The sequence below is a fragment of the Helobdella robusta genome, assembly GCF_000326865.2.
Source record: "Helobdella robusta unplaced genomic scaffold HELROscaffold_31, whole genome shotgun sequence".
Lineage (NCBI taxonomy): Eukaryota > Metazoa > Annelida > Clitellata > Rhynchobdellida > Glossiphoniidae > Helobdella > Helobdella robusta.
The window spans coordinates 927,563-949,951 of NW_008704544.1; the positions used below are offsets into that span (position 1 = coordinate 927,563).

The following is a 22,389-nucleotide window of genomic DNA, read 5'->3' on the forward strand; positions in this document are numbered from 1 at the left end:
GTCAATTTGTATGTGTGTATTATACATTGTGTATTCATGGCTCTGGTGTTGAGCCGATTAGTCGGTATTTTTGTATAGCGAAGATTGTAGTCTGATAAATTGTAAGTTGTATTATTTTTTATGAATATTGTGCAAAAAACGGCGTTGTCTAAACATTTAAAACTTTGATATAAAATGATTCTTTCAAATTTAAACAGAACCGTTTCTAACCGAGCCGAATTTTAAGCGAGATTTTTGTATCGTACTACTCCATCCCTAAAAAAGTGTTGCTACCTTACACAACATTATTGAAGATATAAATGGTCGCAAACAGGAAGTATTAATCTGGGAATCTCGTACATTGTCCCAGTCGTCTGCTGCCTAACTAGTGATTATGATTTTCTACGGATCTGCGATTTAATGACTTGTTTAATTACGTAAAAATTAGTGCTATTGAAATTTAAAATTGTCCTTTATTGGATAGTTTTTTATCAATTTTTTGAAAAAGTTTTCTACATGATTGATGAAACTTTAAAAAGGTAATCTGGATTAATTTTTCCAAGAGTGAAAGTTTGACATCATATTTCACTTGTTTAGTTAATAGTTAAAAAGGTTAATTAATGAAAATCTTATTTGTAATTCAATTATTATCTAAAAAACACAACTTAAAGATCAATTTTATAATTTATATTTTAAATTTTAGAATTATAAAATCAGTAGTCTGTTTAATCTACTAATTGATCAGAGATAAAGATTTTCTATTGTAAACACTCATTAAAGTTAGTAAAATTAGTGTTTGAGTGTCATTAATTTTCTCATTTTGTAATGAAATAATTTTTGAATAAAAGATATATCACTGAATAAAGTGAATATTGTCTAATATATTTTAGTTTTATAAATTTAATAATTGTATTTATGTTCATTTTTTAATTATTATTATTTAATGATTATTTTTCAGTAAAATTAAAAAGTTATTTGGTAAAAAGAACTAAATTAGAAAAAAGAATAAAACAAATAGTAGCAAAGAAAGATGGGTAATTTGTTGAAGATTCTCTATTGTAGAGATTGTGAAGTGCCTACCAAAGTTGATATCTTTGTCGACTTTGAAAGTATGCCCATGTCTCTCTCTTTGTTTGTGTGTGTGTGTGTGTGTGTGTGTGTGCGTGTTCATAATTTTCTATATTTTAATATTTGGTCTCAAAGTAGCAGTATATACTATATATTATAATGTGTGTGTGTACTTTGTTACAATTTAGTATTTCACTTTTAAACATGAGTGTGTACTGGTGTGAAAATTTTGCAGACGCAGTAGCTACGCAGTCAGAGCAGCCTGTCTGGTCCCAGGTTCAAAGCATTTTACAAGACGCCATGCTCATACTGAAAGACCTGGCTGCATACAAAGGGGCTGCCACTGAAATAAGAGAGGTAATTATCATAATTTATTATAATTATTCATTATTTTTTTATAGCTTTTGCAATTCTCTCCAAGGTATTAACAACTACAACAAAAAGCACACAGGGTATGTATGTAAATAAATATGAGTGCAAGCATCCATAGCATACATGTAGGGATCTCTTTGCATTTAAATTAGGTCACTGCAACATCAGAGCCAGGCGTCTTAACCATTGCACCATCACATTTTATTCTTATTTATTTTTATTTTCTCATTATTTTATATTTTCCTCTCTAGGCCATATCTAATCCACAATCAGATAACTATCAGCAGAGAGCATGGTCAGCTGTGGTGCCATTGGTTCTTCGATTGAAAAGATACTATGAATATTCAACTATTTTGGGTGAGTTTTGTACTTTAGTTATAGTTTTTGGATTGAGTTTCACTTTTAAATTTGTATTTTAGAGAAGTTTAGTGTAGCTACCACTGGTGGAGGCTCAAGTTCCTTGATGAATATTTACAAAACTGGATTACATCTTATAAAATTACAAACATACGAATTCACTCGAAATCAGATTACACAGCATTGATTATCTTTAAAATTGATAAAAAACTAAAATAATTTCTAGAGTCGACGATCCCCAACCTACTTGGTGTCTTATGCTCGAACGACATGACAGCTCGGCAGCATCTGGAGACCCAGCAAGCTTCTTTCAAACAATTTGCCGAATTTCTAGATTTCACTCTGAAGTTTGACGACCTTAAGGTTATTTATTAGCGTAATTTAGCGTTTATTATTCTCTCATTCTTTTTTCTTTCTCTCTCTCTCTTTTCTCTCTTTCTATTTCTCACTCTCTCTCTTTCTTTCTTTCTGTCGCTACATTTATCACATGATTCATACTTTTTTATTTTTAACTCTCAACACGTGTGACCTGTTCATTTGAACAATAATATTGACATTACTTTTGTTATTATTCTTATCAATGTTATTATCATTAATGTTATTATCATTAATGTTATTATTCTTATTGTTATTATTATTATTGTTATTATTATTATTATTATCATCATCACCCAGATGACAAACCCAGCCATACAGAATGATTTCAGCTACTACAGGCGAACACTAAGCAGGATGAAAATGTCCGGAAATGTAGGTTATGATGATGATGGGGAGGAGGAGGATGATGATGATGATAAGGAGGAGGATGATGGTGATGGTGATGATGATGATGATAGTGATAGTAATTATAAAGATGGTGGCGATGATGATGATGATGATGATGATAGTAATTATAAAGATGGTGGCGATGATGATGATGATGATGATTATAGTAATTATAAAGATGGTGGCGATGATGATGATGATGATGATGATGATGATTATAGTAATTATAAAGATGGTGGCGATGATGATGACGACGATGATAGCAATGCTAATTGATGATTTAATCAATATTTTAAGTTTATCAAACAATCAATCAACTAGCCAATCCATAGGAAAATGATTTATTACAAAAATAATTATAATTATATAAATTATATTATATATAATTATTCCAGGATGATTTTGAGAACAGTTTGGACGTCAGCGAGTCGACGGCCAATCGGATGTCCCTATTCTACGCCCACGCAACGCCCATGCTCAAAGTTTTAAGTGATACCACTTCTAAATTCGTCTCCGAGGTCTCTTTGCTGATTGGTCGAATGGGTGATTGAATGATTGGCTGATTGAATTGAGGAATGGTTTGATGGCTGGATGTGATTGAAAATGATTGCTTTAGTCAGTCGAACAGATGAATGGATGAAGGAATGGACGAGCAATGAATGAATGAATGCCTGAATGAATTAATATACAGAAATGAAAATTATTGGTTAGACAGGTAAAGAAATGAATGGATAGTTCATAGATTGAATGAATGAATAAATGGCTGATTTAGTGAATGAATGAATGAATTGATGGACAAATAAATGAATGGATGATTGATTGGCTATTTATAGAACAAAGACCTACCGATAGAAAACACAACAGACTGTCTTTGCACTATGGCTAGTATATGCAGGATCATGATTGAAAATCCGTGAGTTGTTGTGAGGGTTTCTACTGTTGATTCTGCTGCTGCTGTTGTTGTTGTTGTTGTTGTTATGTTGTAGAGTTGTTGTTGTTATTATGTTGTAGAGTTGTTGTTGTTGTTGTTGCTGCTGCTGCTGCTGCTGTTGTTGTGGAATGGAATTAAATAAAATGAGAGTAATGTAAATATGAATAATAATAATAAGAAGAAGAATAAGAAGAAAATAATAATAATTAATAATAATAACAACAGGAAGTACCGGAGCAAGATAACGAATGAGGAGACAGTGATGTTCTGTCTGAGGGTCATGGTCGGAGTCATCATCCTGTACGACCACGTTCATCCCATTGGCGCCTTCGTCAAATCCTCCAACATTGATGTTTGTAGAGTTTTTTCGTTCGTTCGTCCCCTCGTTCGTTCGTTTGTTCGTTCGACCATGCCGTTCTTTATTAACTCAGTCATTTTTTCATTTATGATGTCATTTATTCATTCCTCCAGTCATACAATCATTCATTCATTCATTCATTTTTTCATTTATTTATTTATTCACTAATTCATTTTTTCATATATTGCACTACTGGTGAGCAATGCGGCACCTGTTAGAGTAATTAGATGCGCGTATACAAAAACCTCCACACAACAAACAAACATACACACATATACACATCCAATACAATACACGTGCTGTGCACGCACACACACACACACACACACACACACACACATATATATATATATATATATATATATATATATATATATATATATATATATATATAAACGTACACACAAACACACGCGCGCTCGCACAGATACATACATACAAACCAACATAACTTGAAACAGATAAAAAACTCGATAAAAGTTCTTAAGGATTATGCACCGCAGAAAGTTGAAAGTCTTTTAAATGCTCTTAGGTTTGTTTACGTTTATTCTTTCATTCATTCGTTCTTTTGTTCGTTCATTTGTTCTTTCGTTTGTTCTTTCTTTCATATATTCATTCTTTCGTTCATTTTTACTTTTGATCTTTCATTAATTTCTTTGCTGTTCACATTCGATCGTTCATTTTTCTTTCACTTTGATTCGCTGCTTCCATACAATCATTCATTCATCCATTTCGTTCATTCTTATATTCACTCAACCAATCAGTCAATCAATCAATCGATCATTCATTCATTCATTCATTCAGGTACACAACGAAACATTTGAATGATGACTCAACTCCAAAAACTATCAAAGCTCTCCTGGCATGAAGAATAATTATAAATATTTATAAATAATAATATTAATTGTGTTAATAATAATAATAGTTATTATTACTACTACTACTACTTCTACTAAATTGCTATTACTCCATATTATTTTTTATAAAAGTTACCCAAAATAGTATGCACACACACACGCACGCACACACACACACACACACACACACACACACACACACACATATATATATATATATATATATATATATATATATTCAATAATTATGTATGTATTATATATGTATATATATATACATACACATAATATTTCATTAATATTAACATAATTATCAATAATGACTATTTTTATATTCTAGCATATATACAATATATACAAGAACTATATACATGTATGAACCATATATATCCAATGACAATAACATTTTGTTCTGTTTGGTTTATTTGTTTGTTTGTATTCTTCTATAATTAAATAGATAATCATGTTTATCATTATTATTATTATTAGTAGTAGTAGTAGCGATAGTAGTAGTAGTAGTAGTGGTAGTAGTAGTAGTAGTAGTAGTATTTTGATTTTGATTACTGTTGTTAATAGTATTTTTATAACCATCATGCTGGTTTGCTTGTTTGTTTTTTCAATTAGCACTTTGAAGCACGTACACATACACACACAAAAATATATACAAACCCACACATACATACAAACATGCATACATGCGAACATAATTTTTATACACCATATACAAATGTTGTTTGTTCTAGCATACTCAAATTTTAAACTTGCATGATTTATACATATATGCAAACAATCTTTGATATACATGTTTGTGTGTGTGTGTTGTTTGTACGTATTTATGTATGTTTAAATGTTTGTATGTATGTATGTTTGTATATTTGTATGTATGTATATATTATATAATTGACCAATGAAATTTATTTTTGGCCATTGATTTTTTTGCAAACTGTAACGTTTCTTTAATTGTTTCTTGCTCCTCTCGTTATTATTTTTCAAACATACAAATGTACGTACTTACATACATACGTACATACATACATACATATATACATACATACATACATACATACAGACATGCTTGCATTTCGTTGTTCATCTTCATGCGTTGGTGCTTATTATGTTAGCTAATTGTGTTAAATTTAATTAGTTCTTTGTTGGAAAAAAGTCGCTGAAGTTGTTTTTTTTAAATGTTTTGTTTAAATTTGTATCTAGTGTTTGTATTTATGTTCGTGTGTGTTTATTTGATCGTTTGTATGTTTGTGTGAGTTTTTATCATGGACTCTACTCGATTTGCAAACTGCAAATTTGTATATTGTTGCTTCTATGTTTGTATATTGCTGCTGCGGTCTTAGTTGTATTATTTTATTTTTCAAATTTTTACTTTAGAATTACAAAATTTGTTTGTCTTAGTTCTCTTATTTAATTGTTTGTGCTATGTTTGCTCGTTTCGTTTGTTTGCTCACTTGTTCGTTTGTTCGTTCGTTCGTTAGTTTGTTATAAAATGCACTTTGAATAAAACGAAGACTAACCATAATGTTCTTAATGAATTAATTCGCCTATTATTTCAAAATTTAACTGAAAACTATCGAAAACATGGTTCTTCATTTGTTCATAAATTTATTCGCACGAATAATTATATTTAACTAATAGTATACAAGTTTGGTAAAATCATCTCCCTTTCCAATTTAAATAAATTCCTGGTTAAAGAATTTTTAGCACATGAATCTGCTGTTAAAAATAAGGTTAGGCTCTTGATAATTTATTTTAAAAAGTTCACTTTTAAATGTTCAAGGGTTGTCTAAGTTGACAGACGTTCTGCTTTTATTATTTAACTTGTTGGATCAGAATTCGGGATCGGTTTTCGCAAATTTCAAAGTTCACCTTAGTAAGTTATACATTTTGTTTCATTTTATTTATTTTGTCACAAAGTTTCTTAAAGATTCTAGATTCTTATCAGATAATAAAAATTATATTATCATTATTAACTTTTAACATTGATGTTTGAATAAATCAGTATTCTGTATTTGTTTATTGATTTATAAATTAAATATAATCTATTTTTATATTACTTAATAAAGTTAATTAAATTAACATAACAATTAATTTGAAATAAAACATTTTTATTTAAGAAATACCAAATATAAAATATCAGATCCATGTGTATTAAATGTTCATATGTCATATAATGATATAATCATAATGTATGCTCTGATAACAATCTCTGATAACAATCTTTTTCATACACCATACACACACTCACTCACACACATACAATTATGACTTTATTGTGAGATTATGTGTGTACATGTTTATGGAATGTTTGAATATATTTTATGCACTACTCTTTTCACACAACAATATATATAAATATATGTATGTATATATATATAAATGTGTGTGTGTGTGTGTTTGTGTGTGTATGTGTATGACACACTTGAATATCATATATTAAAATTTTTCACTCATGTATTATAAGTGCTCTTGTCCATTTATAATATATTTATATATACATACCTATATATGTTATTTATGACAGACATTAAATTAGCCCCTCCCACATATATATATATATATATATATATATATATATATATATATATATGATGACTGTATATATAATAACTGTATACATATAAAACTTATATATATATATATATATATATATATATAGATGTGTGTGTTAGTTAAAGCCATACCTAGGTTGAATGAATACAAGCAGTTGAATGAACGGATGAAAAACTTCTCCTTTTTTATGCTTACTTCATAATTTCTAATTTTTTTTTCCTTGCTGTCAATGTTACCAAAAAAATATCAATACTAATAATAATAATAACAACCTTAATGGCAATAACATTAACAACAACATTAACATCAAAAACAACAACAAAAATTTTTATAATAATGATGATGATGATGATTTAGATTATGGGCTCTAAGGTTTCTACGCTTCTGCAGCCAGAGGAAGTCGAAGAGATCCAAGCAGAAACTGGGTGTATGTTACTACCATATTCCTTCTTCTTTTTATTTTTATTATTCTTGCTTTTATTGTTATTCTTCTTCTTTCTCTTCTTCTTTCTCTTCTTCTTCTTCTTCTTCTTCCTCTTCTTCTTCTTCTTCCTTTTCTTCTTCCTAGTATTATTATTATTGTTATTATCATTGTTATTATTCTTGGATAGTCACACCGAACCAGATATACAGATTGTACAGTAGGTTCACCAGGCTTGATAAAAATGGCAATGGCTATCTCTGGTTAGTTCACATGCGTGCACATCATCATCATCATCATCTCACCATCATTGTCATCTTCATCACCATCATCTCATCTCGTCATCATCTTCATCACCATCATCCTCATTACGTCACATCATCGTCATCATTTAAATAGTAAAGAGGACTTTTTTCGAATCCCTGAGTTAGCCATCAACCCACTGAGTGAGAGGATTGTGTATGCTTTCTTTTCTGATCAGTTAGTTGATTGCTTGATTGATTGATTTGTCGATTGATTGGTTGATTGATTGGTTGATTGATGGTCGATTGATTTGTTGATTGATTGACTTATCTATTACTTGATTAATTACTGACCGACTGATTGATTGATCACCCAGCTGGACTACTCTCTGACTGACTGAATGAATGATTGACCAATTGATTGATCGATCGATCGATTGGATAATTGATTGACAGATTGATTTTTTGATTGATTGACAGATTGATTGACAGATTAATTGACAGATTAATTGATTGATTGATCGTTCATTTGCAGAGGCTTGGATGACGACCAGATAAACTTCCGACAATTCACGAGGGTCCTGGCGAGGTTCCTGCCCGTCAATGCTAAGGACGGCAACAGGAACAAACTCAACAACAAAACCGACAAACTAAAATGTCTGTTGTTGGTGAAGGATGACGACGATGATGATGATGGTGATGATAATAATGGTGAAGGATGACGACGATGATGATGATGATGGTGATGATAATAATGGTGAAGGATGACGACGATGATGATGATGGTGATGATAATAATGGTGAAGGATGACGACGATGATGATGATGGTGATGATAATAATGGGGAAGGATGACGACGATGATGATGATGGTGATGATAATAATGGGGAAGGATGACGACGATGATGATGATGGTGATGATAATAATGGTGAATGATGATGGTGATGATAATAATGGGGAAGGATGACGACGATGATGATGATGATGGTGATGATAATAATGGTGAAGGATGACGACGATGATGATGATGGTGATGATAATAATGGTGAAGGATGACGACGATGATGATGATGGTGATGATAATAATGGGGAAGGATGACGACGATGATGATGATGGTGATGATAATAATGGTGAATGATGATGATGATAATGGTGAATGATGATGATGATAATGGTGAATGATGATGATGGTGGTGATGATGATAATAATAATGATAATAATACGAGAACAGTTGCATTTCGAATGTACGATCTAGACGGCGATAACAAGATATCGAGAGATGAACTCATCAACATCTTGCACATGATGGTCGGAGCCAATATATCTGAAGATCAAGTTGGTTGATTGTTTCATTGGTTGGTTGGTTATTTGATTGGTTGATTGATTGATTGATTGACAAATTATTTGATTGACATTTAAAATGTTTCCAACGTAAAGTTGGGCAGCATTGCTGATAGGACCCTTGTTGAAGCAGATTGCAATGAAGATGGGAGCATCTGCTTCGATGAATTCGTCAAGATCATGTCCAAAGTCGACGTTGAACAGAAGATGAGCTTGAAGTTTCTCGATTGAGTGATTGATTGATTGATTGATTGATTGATTACATTCAGTTGTTTGATTGATGTCTTCATTCGATTTCACTTAACACTCGCACTTGTTATTACAATGCTTCCTTTGCGTGCGTTTCAAAGGATTGTTTGAGTTTTTAAACAATCATTTATTAACTTTATTTTATCGATTGCTTTGTTGTTTGATCAGTTTAGTGATTGATGGGTTGACTGATTGATTGGTTGATTGATTGATTGATTGATTGAATGATTGATTGATTTATTGATTCGTTCATTCATTCATTCATTTATTCATTCATTCATTCATTTCAATCACTTTCAATAATTTTTAATACATGACCCCTCCCTAGCTATTTCAATTTTAAAGTTTTTATATATATATATATATATATATATATATATATATATATAAATATATATCTAAAAAATGCACATCTCGGCATCTTGGCTTGTTTATGTTCGATTACTGTTATACAGACACACACGCACACACGCACACCGCACACACACACACCACAAACATACATAGATACATACGCACGCACACGCACACAAATAATATATAATTTATTTTTTCAGTTTAAAATTGTTACTATCATGAATAAATAAAAAAATTTATTTTGCAATAAAGCGTTTATTTAATTCTTTTCTTTTTCGTTGTAAATATTATTAAATAATAATAACAATAATAATAATATAAAACAATAATAATAATAACAATGATAACAATCACATGATATAAGGACAAATATCACAATGATAACAACACTCCACATGAACGCAAAAATCGATATATATATATATATATATATATATATATATATATATATATATATATATATATATGTAACATAATATATATGATATATGTGTGTGTGTGTGCGTGTGTGGTGTGTACAAAGAGGAATGTTGAGAGATAGAAAAAGATGAGAGAGATTGAGAATAAAGAGCTTTTTTTTCTATATAATTTTAAAATATTTTTCTAAATATATATTTATCCAGACGTATTTTTATTTATTTATTTATTTATTCATTCATTTATTCATAATTTTAACGTAAAAAAAATTTTTCAAAAATAAAGGCACGATTAAAGCAATGAGTTGAGCCTACATGCGTAATACGCAACTTTATCTATTCAAGTTATCATTTCAAATTAGTGTGTGTGTGTGTGTTTATGAGTGTGTAAATGTGTGTGTGTGTATGTGTTGTGTTGTGTGTGTATTATGTCATAGTTCTGTCTATAAGTATATTTATGTGCTAAGAAATATGTACCTCAAATACCTCAAATGTACAAATTTATAAAGTTATATATGTATATAATATATGTAAGTTATTTGTGTATAACAAATTATAAATAAAATCATAGAAAATTTATCGCTGGCGTTTTGTAACAAATCAGTGTGTATATATGGTGCTTTGCGTTTGTATATATATATATATATATATATATATATATATATATATATATATATATATATACGTGTGTGTGTGTGTGCGTGTGTGTGTTTGTATGTGTGTTTGCAAAGTTTATAATTAAAAAACACTATATACACACATATATAGGTAAGTTTTGAATAATTTATATTAAATAAATTTTATATCTATAAAAAAAATGTATATATAAATGTATACAATGCAAATGTGATTTACTTACAAAAACGTTCATTATTTAAATAGAAAAATTAATTAATTTAATTAATTAATTATTTAGTGATAACAGACTCAAATGAACCCCTTGGTTAGCATTCGTTTAAGAAATATTTAAAAATATTTTTTAACAAATTCACATACAATTATACACCTTATTATATATTTATTCACTTTTTTATTTAATTAATTCATTAATTCACTCATTCAATCATTCATTCATTTCCGGTATTCATTCATTCATTCGTTCGTTTTTTTTCTTGTACGTGTTATATAACCCTTGATACCTCAAGTTAACTTCCAGATTTTCCTATTCATATCGACTGCTTGATTGAGATTGGGAGGATGAAGCGGTGGTTGTCATCGCCAGACCGAATTGAAGCGACCACTTCTCAGGTGTCGTTGTTAATGAAGGAAGGGTTGATGAAGACGATGCTGCCATCGTTGTTGTTGTGGCTGCTGTGGCTGCTGTGGTTGCTGCAAAGTTACAAAGAAATTGCTGCTGTGGCGTCATGCTGTATATGAAGGGGTCGTCATCTGGGTAGTGTTGCTCCCCTGCTTGGGGTTCATCTTCTTTCAATTCTACGCCCTTCTCCTTTCTTAAGAACAGTCCTGATAATCGAATTGAAGTAATCGAAGTGGTTCCATGCTCGTGTTCTGATTTTCGTTCGTGTGAAGGTGAAAGAGATTGTGAATAGAGTTGTGGTTGTTCGTGCTGGTAAGAATGCGTTCCTTCTAAATTGACATCTGCTATCGTCGTCGCTGTTGTTGTTGTCGTTGGTGGTTGGATTCTGTACACCTCTAAGCTTGTTTCTCCACTTTGACTGATGTCTCTGCTGCTCTGACTGATTGATTCCATCTGGCTTCCTATCCTGCTTCTACGAGTTCTCGGTCTGAAATGTATTCTCTGATGTCTCTTGCGTTCGTCCGACCGAGCGAACCTCCGCCCGCACAGTTCGCAAATGAATGGTTTTTCTCCTGTGTGAGTGCGAATGTGAGTGGTCAGGTGGTCACTGCGGCTGAACATGCGCTGGCAGATCTGACAACGAAATGGTTTCAAGCCGGAATGCGTTCTCAAATGTCGGTTGAGTTCGTCGGTTCTACCGAATCGTTTCTCGCACATCTCTATCGGGCATAAGTAGGGACGATCCTTCGACGGCAAGGCTGGTGCGTACTGTTCTGTTGCGACGATATTGGGAAGTTGTTTGTCCGCTGGTGAGGATGAGGAAGATGAGGAAGAATTCAATTCCGCTTGTTTACTTTTCGTTTTCTGGATAGCAGTAGCCATCAACAAATCCAACAACTGTCTTCTTTTCTTGTACGGTCGCTTTATTTTGGAAGAATTGTCGCCACTTTTCCGCGCCTTTTTTGAAGTTTTTTTACTTCTCATTTGTTTAGTTTTAAATTCTGCAAACTGACTTTGCGCTTCGGACTGCATCTCTTGTCCCATCTTAACTTCTAACGTTGTTTTTGATTTTTTAAGCATCTTTTGATAACCAGATGTCGAAGGTACTGGCTCATCATAACGACAATATTTTGAATCTGCAGTTGATGTTGCAACTGCTTGCGCGGCTGTGGTGTTAGCTGTACCAGCCGCTGCAACTGAATGTTGAAGATTGTCGCCGTCAATTTCTTCCAAGAGTAAACTTGAACTGTCAACGTATATGTTGCCGGTGAATATGTTGAAATCGGAGGTGCTTTCGAAGGATGCAGGTTCGTTCAGTGAAGCCGACGATGATGATGTTGGTGGCCGATCTGTTGCTGATGTTGTTGCGGATGTTGTTGTTGTTGTTTGCTGCTCGTAAAATTTTGATCTTGCTGTTGAGTCACCGAGCTGAAGTTGGCAAAATGCTAAAAATTTACTTGATGAAAGTTTCTACTTCATGAAAGTTATTAAAAAAAATATTTTAGCAATATTAATTAATTTCAATTATAAATCGATAGCTCGAAGAAGTAAATTTTTGAAGTTGCAGACCTCTGAATGTTTAGCGTGGATGGGATGAGCTTTGTAGACACAGGATGGCCTGCACTTCTCCAACCTTGGATAACTTGCGTAAATTCTTTTCGTCTCACTTGGATTAATCAGGAATTCTTTTCTTTGATCCTGGACGTAGGAGGGTTGGGATAAAGATCCTGATGACTCAAAATGTGTCGACGGGTAGGAGAGAGATTGACGCGAGGACAATATCTGGTGTTGTTGCTGATAAAATGGTTGTTGTTGTTGTTGCTGGTGCTGGTGATATTGTTGTTGCAAGTGTTGTAGTTGAGGTGAATGATGATAATAATGTGATTGTTTTAACAAAGTTGCTTGTATATTGGGCTCTTGCAGTTGTTGAAATCGATATGATTTCTGTTGCGCCTGTTGTTGTTGCTGCTGCTGCTGCAATTGTTTCTGAAGCTTTTGTAGCTGCTGCTGTTGCTGCCGCTGTTCAAGTTGCTGCTGAAATTGTTGTTCTTGAAATTGTTGATATCTAAATAGCTGTTGTTGCTCTGGATAATTGGAAATTGGTTGCTGTTCATTTTGTAGTTGCGCTTGTTGCAGTTGCTGGTAGGTCGTTGGAGAAATGGAGTACTGCAACCCGGAAGCACCAATGACACCAATCCTGTCTTCCTCTCTGTCGCTGTTTTCATCGTCGTCGTCACACCCGCCTATCGTTTGATACTCACTGGCAACTTGTTGGTGGGCATACGTCGGTGGGAGTGCTTCTGATAGTTGTTGATGTTGAAGTTGATGTTGTTGTTGTTGTTTGTGTAGTTGTTCGTGTAGTTGCTGTCGTTGCGAAAAAAGCAGTTGTTCGTGATATTGTTGCTCAAAAGAGGATGAAGTAACAACCAGTTGCGAAGATTCAAGAGGAATGAGTTGTGTTGGCTGGTATACAAAAGGTCCCAAAATTTCTGTGAAGGATTCTGTCTTACTTGGTGCATCAAAATCTGGAAAATTGACTTCATCATAAGATTCTGACGTGTCAATAAATGCTCCTATATTTGGATCGGGTAATGCTTGCTGTGTTTCATGCTGTTGATGAGTTAGTTGCTGCTGCTGTTGTTGCGGCTGCTGTTGCTGCTGTTGCTGCTGCTGCTGTTGGTGGTGGTGGTACTGATGATAGTGATATTTTTGTAAATGTTCTTGGTGCTGTCTTTTTAAAAGTCTGTAATGTTGGTGCAGTTTTTGATGTTGATGATGTTGCAGCCGCTCTAGATGCTGATGATGCAGATGCAGATGCTGATGATGATGTTCGTGTTCTGTCTCTTCCTCTAGATGTCGCTCCCGTAAATTTTTCAACTGAAACTTTGAAGGAAGTTTTAGCACTGAGGCCAGATCGGAACTCGATCGGCGACTCGTTGAGGGTCCGGGAGAACGTCTCATTGTCTCAGACAATGTTGACAAACTTGACGTCTTCATCGGTGGTTTACTTTGGCTAAATTTTGTGTGAGGTGTTTTTGAGATCGTTGATGAAGTCGAATGCGACTTTGCTGTAGTAAACGCTGCGACGTTCGCAGCTGCGGCGATGTGCGGTGGTTGTGGGTTTGCGTCTGGCGATGTTTTGAAAAATTTGCCAGTCAGAAATGTTATATCCGAAGATGATAGAGTCTGTTTTTGTTGTTGGAAGAAATGTTGATGTTGTTGTTTTGTTGCTAGCGATGGCAGAGAAAATGTATGTGGATGTTGTTGTTGTTGCTGTTGTGTTAGTAGTAAAGGAAGTTGCGATGGCTGCTGCTGTTGAAGTTGTTGTGGTTGAGGTATTTGTTGTTGTTGCGGTATTTGTGATGCTGTTGGTTCATCTTCAATTGTACTCACTTGACACTCATCTACATTTTGCATTAGCGATAAGCTGACGTCTGCATCTACGTTGACACCTAAGAAATTTTATAATTTTTGTCTCTGCTTTTTGATTATATTTGTTTTATATAAATTCTTACAAATATATAGACTTGAATTATCTATTACGTGTGTATATATGTATGTACTTGTATGTCTGTGTGTATATATTTGTATATATGTTAGTATCCGTGTATGTATTTTTATAGTTGAGCTCCTATTGGCTAAAATAACAGTAAATCAAACGTGAACTGGTTGTTTATTGGATGATTGAATTTAATAATTGCAAGTTTTTAACGTTAGCTAAACAGCGTTTATTAAATTTATACAGATCAGCCTATCATAACATATGGTTTTTTTGCGGTTCATGAATTCATTCCTTTGTCCTATCATATATTCACTATGATTTGTCTTTTATATTAATAACTCGTTCCTTCATTTAATCACCTATTAACTAATTAATTCAGTAATTCATTAATTCAGTAATTCATTAATTCATTCATTCATTCATTCATTCATTCATTCATTCATTCATTCATTCATTCATTCATTCATACATTCATTCTTTCATTCATTCATTCATTCATTCATCAGAAACCGCATCTACTTTCTTTTATTTGCTAATTCATCCTTTAATCCTTGAACAAATAAATAAATATCCTATCCTCTCTTTGCGAACCGAAATATCAAAAAACTTTCTCTCTTTATCTTTCGTTCTCTCACTCTCTCTTTCTCTCTCTCTCTCTCTTTCTCTATAAATTTTTATATTATATATACACATATATAAATACATCAATCTTTTTTCTCTTTTTCATCTGTGCCCGCTTTCTCTCTTTCTCTCTCGATCTCTCTCTCTCTCTCTCATCTTTACAAATTTCCTCTTCCACTTCCTTCCGTTTATTTCATCAACCCCGATACTAGGATTAACAAATCTAATTTCTTTCCTAAACACACACACACGCACGCACACACGCACGCACGCACACGCATACACAGATTACACACTTAATCCTCTGCTTTTTGTATCAATACACAAATGTATTTACAACATATGAAGAGAGAGAGAGAGAGAGAAAGAGAAAAAGAGAGAGAGACACAAAGAAAGAGAGCTAAAAAAAGTTATAATAAAGACAGCATGGGTTTTTTTTGCAGTTGAACGCGGCAAGTACCAATCAACCAATCAATGGATGGAGCCGAATATCAACCAAGTCATCCAGGCAGATTTTATCTCTATGCCCTAAAAAAATTATATTTATAACATAAAAATTGTGAAAATTTAGAGATTTTTTTAGCACATAACACATACTGATACATACACTTTCATAACCACACACACACACACACACACACACACACACACACACACACACACACACATATATATATCTATATATATACATCTACATGATCTTTCTAATATAAATCGAACTTATATTAGTTGTTATTTCCCATTCATAAAAATCCCTCCATGGTTCCGCAAAAAGGAAAAAATAAACATTTATATAATCTACCGATTCCAATTGGTCAGCTATAATTAGAATCTGAAAATGATGATGACGCACTAAAAATAGATAATATTAATATTAATAGCTAAATAAACATACATACGAAGATACATTGGTGTGTATGTATGTGAGTGAGTATGTATGTATATATGTATGTATGTTTAAATTTGTTTCTGAATGTCTGTATGTAGAATCTATTGTTGATATGATGATATGTATGTATTGAAATGAATAAGTATATTGAATATATATGTGTGTATATATTTATGTATGTATGTGTGTGTATGTTTGTTTGTATGTATGTTTGTTTGAATGTTTGTATGTTTGTAAGTGCCATTTGTCGTAAATATTTTTAGTCTATGCCACAATTGTAAAGAACCTTCTCGAACGTGAGATAAACATTCAGAAAATAGCTTTCCGTACGTGTGTGTATGTTTGTATGTATGTGTATGTTTGTGTTTATCTTTGTGTGTGTGTATGTGTGGTGTGTGTGTGTATTGTGTACGTATGTATGTATGTATGTATGTATGTATGTATGTATGTATGTATGTATGTATGTATGTATGTATGTATGTATGTATGTATGTATGTATGTATGTATGTATGTATGTATGTATGTATGTATGTTTGTATGTATGTATGTATGAATGAATTGATTGAATGAATGAATGAATGAATGAATGAATGAATGAATGAATGAATGAATGAATGAATGAATGAATGAATGAATGAATGAATGAATGAATGAATGAATGAACGAACAAACGAACGAACGAACGAATGAATGGACAGATGTATGGCCAAAGAATGTATGAATTAATGAACGAATGACATAAGGTGTGATGTTGTGCTGTTGTGCTGTTGTGTCGATGTCTTTGTTTGTGTTTGACACACAAATTATAAAAGAAAATGTTACGCGCATAAAACCTCAGATGCTTATTTTGGTCTCGTTCTTTAAAGAAGAAGAAGAAGATGCTAACGATTGTGAGGTTGATGATGATGGTGATGACTGTTTTAATGATGATGATTGAGACAATGATGATGATGATGATGATAATTATAATAATGACAATGATGATGATGATCATGATACAGATAGTGAACCTTTGCATTCTAAGTTACTCTAAATCAGCCAATGAATACAACTACATATACACATACATCCAGTCAACAGATCCGCAAAATTTATTTTAAAAATTAAAAACCGAGAATCATAATAAAAAAAATTGTACACGAACTAATATTATTATTATTGTTGTTGTAATTACTACTATTTATTCTTACTATTATTAATATTATTATTGTTATTATTATTACAAAAGTTTATTTTATAGAGTTTATTTGATGATCGTTAACGTGCCGCTATATCGATTTTCACAAATTTAGCGTGGGTTGGCAACTAACTATTCGCTACTTGTATTTGTTCGTCCGTTCGTTCGTTCGTTGTTTGTTCATTCGTTCGTTCGTTCGTTTGTTTATTCATTCGTTCATTCATTCATTTATTCCTACTTATTTTTTCTAATTTGTGAAATCAATTCATCAATTGTTCAGTTATTTATTCATTCATCTATCCATTCATAAGTTAATTTATTATTCACTCATTTATTTTTAACCAGCCAACTAACTAATCAACCAACTGACCAACCAAACAATTCCTTAATTCAATCAATCAATCTATCAATCTATCAATCTATCAGTCAGTCAATCAATCAATAAACCAACCAACCAACTAATTAGCAAATCAACCAATCAGCGAATCAACCAACCAACCAATCAACCAATCAATCAATCAATCAACCAATCAACCAACCAATCAACCAACCAATCAGCAAATCAATCAATCAACCAACCAACCAATCAACCAACCAATCAATCAGCAAATCAACCAACCAACCAATCAATTAACCAACCAACCAACTAAAACGCACTAGTTAGTGGGGAGAGCATGATGGGAACATTTGTTAGTAATTCATCAATATCAATGTCCATTTTTCCAAGGTCAACCAAATCAGCGTCAAGGTCAAAGTCCGAAAGCATGACGTCATATTGTCGTTTTTGTTGTTGTTGAGGTAGTTGTTGTTGTTGTTGAAGTAGTTGTTGTTGATGTTGAGGTAGTTGTTGTTGTAGTTGAGGTAGTTGTTGATGTTGAGGTAGTTGTTGCTGATGTTGAGGTAGTTGTTGTTGAGGCAGTTGTTGTTGATGTTGAGATAGTTGTTGTTGTTGTTGTTGAGGTAATTGTTGTTGCTGAGGTAATTGTTGTTGTTGAGGTAGTTGTTGTTGTTGTTGCGGTAGCTGCTGTACCAGCTGTTGTTGTGGCAGTTGTTGTTTTTTATCTTTCTTACTTTTGACTCCTGACTGATGATGGCAAGTCAGCCGATGCTCAAACTGTTTATGATGCTTTAGTTGCTGTTGTGAATGCTGTTGAAGTTGACGATGTTGTTGATGCTGTTGGTGTTGTTGATGCTGTTGATGTCGTTGTTGTTGATGATGATAACCCACCAACACATTTTGGGCTGGATGACTGCAAGATTGAATCATACTTTCACTGACGACAGAAGCAAAACTTGTAGTAGTTGTAGTAGCAGCATAGGCGGCAAAAGTAATAGCAGTAATTGTAATAGTAGCAGCAGCAGTAGTAGTAGTAAAAGTATTAATGGAAGTAGTATTTTCGGTAGCGGCAATAATAGTAGTAGCAACTGTAGTAGCTGTCGTAGCCACAGCAGTACCAGTAGTAGCAGTCGTTGTTGTTGTTGATATCGATGATGATGTTGTAGTCGACGATATTGATGAGGCAATAATCGTTGGTGTAGTTGCTGTGATCGATGTGTTGTTATTGTTGTTTTTGTTGTTGTTGTCTAAATCATCAGTAGCTTTGTCAGGCTCATTTTCCATAGTTTACTCGTTTTCCTGTTATCTGGTTTGGCATTGGATTCTGCTAATTAATTGATTGATTAATTGACTGATTAATTAACTAATTGGTTAATTAACTACTTGTCAGTTTTTAATAATAATTGGTATCTATCACTATTTAATACGCGATGAATTAATTGATTTAGTCACATAAAACATTATAATGAAATTTTAAAATAAGTTTATTTTAAATTACTACATCAGAGCGTAACCCCCCTACTTTCTTATCTGGGTGCTTCACGTGCTTTCCAATCTTATTATCATTGTAAATTAACCCGATTTAAATTATTAGCTATTGTTAGTCTACTTTAATTATCTTTTACAAACAAATCAAAAAATATCGTCTCGTTATGCCAAACAATGTAACTATGAATGTTTGTATTTTAAATAAGTTTTAAGGTGGTACGTACAAGCCAACATTTTCATTGGAGAGGCAAGATGAATGACTGATGAAAAATATTAAAAAATGGAAAAAATCGCAACTGAAAACCCGAGTAGCTGAATCTCTGACGTTTATATAGCTACATCTATTTACCACATGACAGGAGCCAACAGTACATACCTACATACATGCACACATACTAATACACATACACACTTACACACATACATATGTACATGAATACTTCCATACATACGCAGATACATACTGTATTAAAGTGGGTTTGTATGGTTACGCTTAGAATACATACATACATGCGTGCGTACAGACATACATACATACATATACAAACATACATACATACATATACAAACATACATAGATATACAAACATACATACGTATATACAGTAGAGCACGCGTGGAATTTTTATGAATGAAACGTCGTGTTCTTTAACGCCATTGGCCAACGTAAACGTGCGTAGTAGCCGTAGCTACTGTCACAGCAAACGCTTCGCTTGTTCGTGACGTCACAGCTGCAGCTGCCGGCTTTGCTGCTTGCTGCGTATGCAATGGACGATCAGATGATCAGCTGATCAGAATTTTTGTGGAGGTGGTAGTAGCTATCTGCTCTTTCTGAATATTTAAATGGGTCACATGGTTAGCTTTCCGCTTATTGTTATTAGCATTATTTCTTCTTATTATTTTTATTATTATCTAGGTCACATTTGAGGAGTAGGTGTAGATAGTGGCGTGGATAGACTAATGGAACGAATGAATGAATGAACGAACGAAAGAATAAATAAAAGGATTGATGTAAAAAGAAAATTTCTGAATGAAACATCCATTACCTTATGATGGGGACGACGACGACGGACGATGATGATGATGGCGATGATGCGGCACTAGTAGCGGCAACAGTAGTAGTAGTAGTAGTAGTAGTAGTAGTAGTAGTAGTAGTAGTATTTTCATCATCATCATCGTCGTTTTTTTTGCCCACATATTTATTTTTATAAAAACACGGCGCCTATGAAAACCCTCCTAGCCTTGACAAAAGCTTTGAATTAATTGAACAAATGTTCATTTCAAAATTTTAAGAGCGAAAAATTGAAGGAAAAAATGTATGAAACTGTCCTTATTTGATAATAATAACCACAAAATAATAATGACAAAAATAATAATAATAACAAAATAATAATAATAATAATAATCGCAATAATCAGCGCTTGCTGGCAAGTTGTTCTTTCACGAAGTGCGAGAAATTTCATCAAAGGAGGTGCTCTTTAACATTTTTATTGTGGTGACTCGACAATTATTATTATTGTTGCTGTTGTTATTATTGTTGTTTTATTGTTATTATTATTAGTAGTAGTAGTAGTGTAGTATTGTTGTTGTTGTTGTCGTCGTCTTTTTTTTGTTTTATCGTTTTAAAGTACAAAAAATTATTTTAAACTTTAAATAATAATAAATAATAATAATAATATCGATAAATACGACTAACAATAATATAATAAATAATAATAATAATAGATAATAATATCAACAGACACAATAAAGAACACGAACGAATAGCGGATAAAAAGTTGATGAATTATTTAGCGTTTTTTTTCACTTGCTCCCCAAATGTCAAATGCCGCTTTGGTTTCGCCTACCATAACAGATAGATTTATCATCGACACACACACAACACACGCGCGCATACACATTCAGACATAAACACACACACATAAACACACACACATAAACACACACACATAAACACACACACATAAACACACACACATAAGCACACACACATAAACACACACACATAAACACACACATACATGCATACACATACATACATACAAACATACAGACATAGATACAAACAAACAAACATAAAAATCAGCTCACTCCGAAATTTTAATCAAATACAAACATGATGGACATAAACAAAATACAACTGACCACAACTCCGAACACGATCACGTGATAAGCACGTGACACAAAATATATTTGACCTAGTTTTCTGGCTAGGGGCAAATGATGGATGGAGTGTGGATGGAGGAAAGACACGTGTGCTTTTGAAGGAAAAATATTTTGATAAAAGAATAAACGAACAAACGAACAAACGACAGAATGAATGAATGAGAATGAATGAATGAATGAATGAATGAAATGAATGAATGAATGAATGAATGAATGAACGAACGAACGAACGAACGACAGAATGAATGAATGAATGATGGATAGATGCATAAAAACTTAAGTCGGTATGTGTGGCATTTGAGAGATGCGTGTTGGTAGATATTTAAAGAAAGAATTATTCGAAATGCTGACAAGGGGTTTACGACGGAGTTTTGTGATTTTGTCATGATGTTTGTGAGTGCAGGTTCAATCTGTCATCTCTGCAACCTTACTCTGACGTCATTTTCATCATAACTGACGTCATCCTCGTTCTCAGCTCTGAGTTTTCTACCGTTTCAATTTGTCTTCTTTATCATCTGCATTCATGTCCTTATTGTTGTCAACATCATCATTATCATCATCTCCACAAAAATAACAACAACGTCATCATCGTCGCGGTCGTCATCATCATCATTATCGTCGGTTTCATTAAATTAATAAAACATGGAAAAAAACTCTAAAATAATTAAAATA

The 22,389-nt window shown here is 32.8% G+C and overlaps 4 protein-coding genes across 4 annotated transcripts; 2 read left to right on the forward strand and 2 right to left on the reverse strand.

Moving 5' to 3' along the window:
* The first annotated feature begins 335 nt into the window (after positions 1-335).
* On the forward strand, positions 336-5,091 carry HELRODRAFT_112732 (hypothetical protein). The gene is made up of 13 exons (XM_009022302.1): positions 336-512; positions 584-591; positions 938-1,088; positions 1,283-1,404; positions 1,671-1,776; positions 2,003-2,139; positions 2,452-2,526; positions 2,937-3,059; positions 3,375-3,454; positions 3,698-3,824; positions 4,292-4,362; positions 4,635-4,863; positions 4,906-5,091. The coding sequence occupies exons 3-12, from the start codon at positions 1,010-1,012 to the stop codon at positions 4,696-4,698; spliced, it is 984 nt and encodes a 327-aa protein (XP_009020550.1). The 5' UTR covers positions 336-512; positions 584-591; positions 938-1,009; the 3' UTR covers positions 4,699-4,863; positions 4,906-5,091.
* Positions 5,092-7,609: 2,518 nt separating this feature from the next.
* On the forward strand, positions 7,610-9,487 carry HELRODRAFT_81905 (hypothetical protein; the record flags this gene model as incomplete). Its single annotated transcript, XM_009022303.1, has 6 exons — positions 7,610-7,676; positions 7,861-7,933; positions 8,070-8,150; positions 8,448-8,569; positions 9,147-9,250; positions 9,353-9,487. 6 exons carry the CDS (start codon positions 7,610-7,612, stop codon positions 9,485-9,487), a joined length of 582 nt encoding a protein of 193 aa, XP_009020551.1.
* Positions 9,488-12,022: 2,535 nt separating this feature from the next.
* Positions 12,023-12,280, reverse strand: HELRODRAFT_147987 (hypothetical protein; the record flags this gene model as incomplete). The annotated part of the gene is made up of 1 exon (XM_009022304.1): positions 12,023-12,280. A coding segment is annotated over one exon (258 nt), but the record flags the coding sequence as incomplete, so codon positions are not given.
* A 6,136-nt stretch (positions 12,281-18,416) lies between these two features.
* Positions 18,417-19,347, reverse strand: HELRODRAFT_174868 (hypothetical protein; the record flags this gene model as incomplete). Its single annotated transcript, XM_009022305.1, has 2 exons — positions 18,417-18,759; positions 18,959-19,347. 2 exons carry the CDS (start codon positions 19,345-19,347, stop codon positions 18,417-18,419), a joined length of 732 nt encoding a protein of 243 aa, XP_009020553.1.
* Between the last annotated feature and the right edge of the window lie 3,042 nt (positions 19,348-22,389).

Excerpts from the sequence above, each read along its gene's own strand:
- HELRODRAFT_112732 (XM_009022302.1), top strand. The coding sequence starts at position 1,010 with ATGGGTAATTTGTTGAAGATTCTCTATTGTAGAGATTGTGAAGTGCCT. Across the intron at positions 1,089-1,282 it reads TATCTTTGTCGACTTTGAAA|ACGCAGTAGCTACGCAGTCA; the intron begins GTATGCCCATGT and ends AAAATTTTGCAG. Across the intron at positions 2,140-2,451 it reads TGAAGTTTGACGACCTTAAG|ATGACAAACCCAGCCATACA; the intron begins GTTATTTATTAG and ends ATCATCACCCAG.